This window comes from Penaeus monodon, chromosome 42, assembly GCF_015228065.2.
Source record: "Penaeus monodon isolate SGIC_2016 chromosome 42, NSTDA_Pmon_1, whole genome shotgun sequence".
In the NCBI taxonomy this organism is placed as follows: Eukaryota; Metazoa; Arthropoda; class Malacostraca; order Decapoda; family Penaeidae; genus Penaeus; species Penaeus monodon.
Genome location: NC_051427.1, coordinates 19,158,695 through 19,161,448, shown reverse-complemented (window position 1 = coordinate 19,161,448; position 2,754 = coordinate 19,158,695). Strand labels below are relative to the sequence as shown.

The 2,754-nt window shown below is 33.5% G+C and overlaps 1 protein-coding gene across 1 annotated transcript in view; it reads right to left on the bottom strand.

Annotated features, from left to right (window-relative positions):
- LOC119599187 (basic salivary proline-rich protein 4-like) overlaps window positions 1–543 on the bottom strand; it is a 10,482-nt gene extending 9,939 nt beyond the window's left edge. The window contains exons 1-2 of the mRNA XM_037948933.1: window positions 497–543; window positions 132–182 (exon numbers count right to left, since the gene is read on the bottom strand). Coding sequence (XP_037804861.1) covers window positions 132–182; window positions 497–543 — 98 coding nt within the window. The remainder of the gene's footprint in view (window positions 1–131; window positions 183–496) is intronic.
- Window positions 544–2,754: the final 2,211 nt, after the last annotated feature.

Below are 2,754 nucleotides of genomic sequence, written 5' to 3'. Positions count from 1 at the left end.
GGGGGCAATTCCTTCATAATTAAATATATCAAAGGTGTTAAGAATGTAGGAGATCCACGCTTTGGCCATACGACTCTGGGTGCTCCATGCTTTGGCCATACGACTCTGGGTGCTCCACGCTTTGGCCATACGACTCTGGGTGCTCCACGTTTTGGGCCCTTTGCAACTCTGGGTGCTCCACGCTTTGGGCCATACGACTCTGGGTGCTCCATGCTTTGGCCATACGACTCTGGGTGCTCCACACTTTGGCCATACGACTCTGGGTGCTCCACGCTTTGGCCATACAACTCTGGGTGCTCCACGTTTTGGCCATACGACTCTGGGTGCTCCACGCTTTGGCCATACAACTCTGGGTGCTCCACGCTTTGGCCATACGACTCTGGGTGCTCCATGCTTTGGCCATACGACTCTGGGTTTACTCCACGCTTTGGCCATACGACTCTGGTGCTCCACTTTTTGGCCATACGTCTCTGGGTGCTCCACGCTTTGGCCATACGACTCTGGGTGCTCCACGCTTTGGTCATACAACTCTGGGTGCTCCATGCTTTGGCCATACGACTCAGGGTGCTCCACGCTTTGGCCATACGACTCTGGGTGTTCCACGCTTTGGCCATAAGACTCCCGACGCCCCACAATTATCAGCATAAGACAGAGTGCAGCTAATTCAAATTACCTGGCAACCATATATATATTTGTGTACATTGTTGTAAAAATTCCTGAATATTCATATGTGTGTTACCATAAGTTTACTTATTCCTCGAGTGGCTAATCTGGAGATCAATCAAAAGAATAAAAAAAAGCGAATTACTAAAACCTTGTAACAAACCCCTGACAATATATATCATATATGTGTATATACGTACATTATATATATATATATATATAAAATATATATATATATATATATATATATATATATATATATATATATATAATATATATATAAATATAAAAAATATATATTACATATAAATATGTATATATATAAATAATATATATAAATATAAATATATACATATATATATTATATATAAAATAATATATATATATATATATATACATATATATATACATATATGTGTGTGTGTGTAGACAGAGAGACAGACATTTTTTTTTTTTTTTTTCTAACGGTAGGTTCATATATATGTGTATATATGTGTATATATATATGTATATATATGTATCTTCTTCTTTTAACGGTAGGTTCATATATATGTGTATATATGTGTATATATATATGTATATATATGTATCTTCTTCTTTTAACGGTAGGTTCATGTCTGAGCCGCCGTGGTCACAGCATGATACTCAATTGTAGTTTTCATGTTGTGATGATCTTGGAGTGAGTACGTGGTAGGGTCCCCAGTTCCTTTCCACAGAGAGTGCCGGTGTTACCTTTTAGGTAATCATTCTCTCTATTTTATCCGGGTTTGGGACCATTACTGACTTGGGCTAGCTTGGCCACCCAGTGGCTTGGTAGGCAATCGAGGTGATGTTCCTTGCCCAAGGGAACAACACGCCGGCCGGTGACTCGAACCCTCGAACTCAGATTGCCGTCGTGACAGTGTTGAGTTCGACGCTCTTAACTATTCGGCCACTGCGGCCTTGACGATCATGGGCTTTCCATGATTTTTCTTAGCAATTTAGAGCGGTGGTTTGCCATTGCCTTCCGCCCGGTGTTTTTTTTTTTTTTTTTTTTTTTAATAGAGTCACCATCTCTATTTACCCGGCACTGACTTGGGCTGGCTTGGCCACCCAGTGGCTAGGTAGACAATCGAGGTGAAGTTCCTTGCCCAAGGGAAACAACGCGCCGGCCGGTGACTCGAACCCTCGAACGAACACCGCGGCCCTATGTATATGTATATATATGTATATATATGTATATATATATATATATATATATATATATATATATATATATATATATGTATATATATACAATGACAGCGGCGGTCATTACTCAAGTATGAGTAGATAGGTAATGTCTATGGAGCTAGTAAGATCCTAGTTGCACACTCCTTTTAGTGAGTCGTGTGGCATGGTTGGTTTAGCACTGGCCTCTGGTTTCATACCCGGAGTGACCTAGGTTCGAGTCCTGGTCAGGGAGGGTTGTTTACATGTATATATGTATGTATATCTATATGTATATATATGTATATATATGTATATACATATATGTATATATGTGTATATACATGTATATGTATATATATGTATGTATATATGTATATATATGTATATATAGTATATATATGTATATATATGTATATATGTATATATATATATATATATGTATATATATGTATATATATGTATATATATGTATATATATATATGTATATATATATGTATATATATAATGTATATATATGTATATATATTATATATATATATATATATATATATATATATATATATATGTTTATGTAAAATATATGTATAATATGTATATAGATATATGTATATATGCATATATATATATATATATATATTATATAATATTATTATATATAATATATGTATATATGTATAGCTTAGTGTAATAATTTTTAATATTATATGTATTTATATGTATATATTGTATATTTGTATAATATGTATATATCTGGATATATATATAGATATATATATATAGATATATATGTATATATATGATATAGTATATATAGTATATATATGTATGTATATATTATATATATATATATTATATATATATATAATATAATATATTTTATATATATATAATATATATAT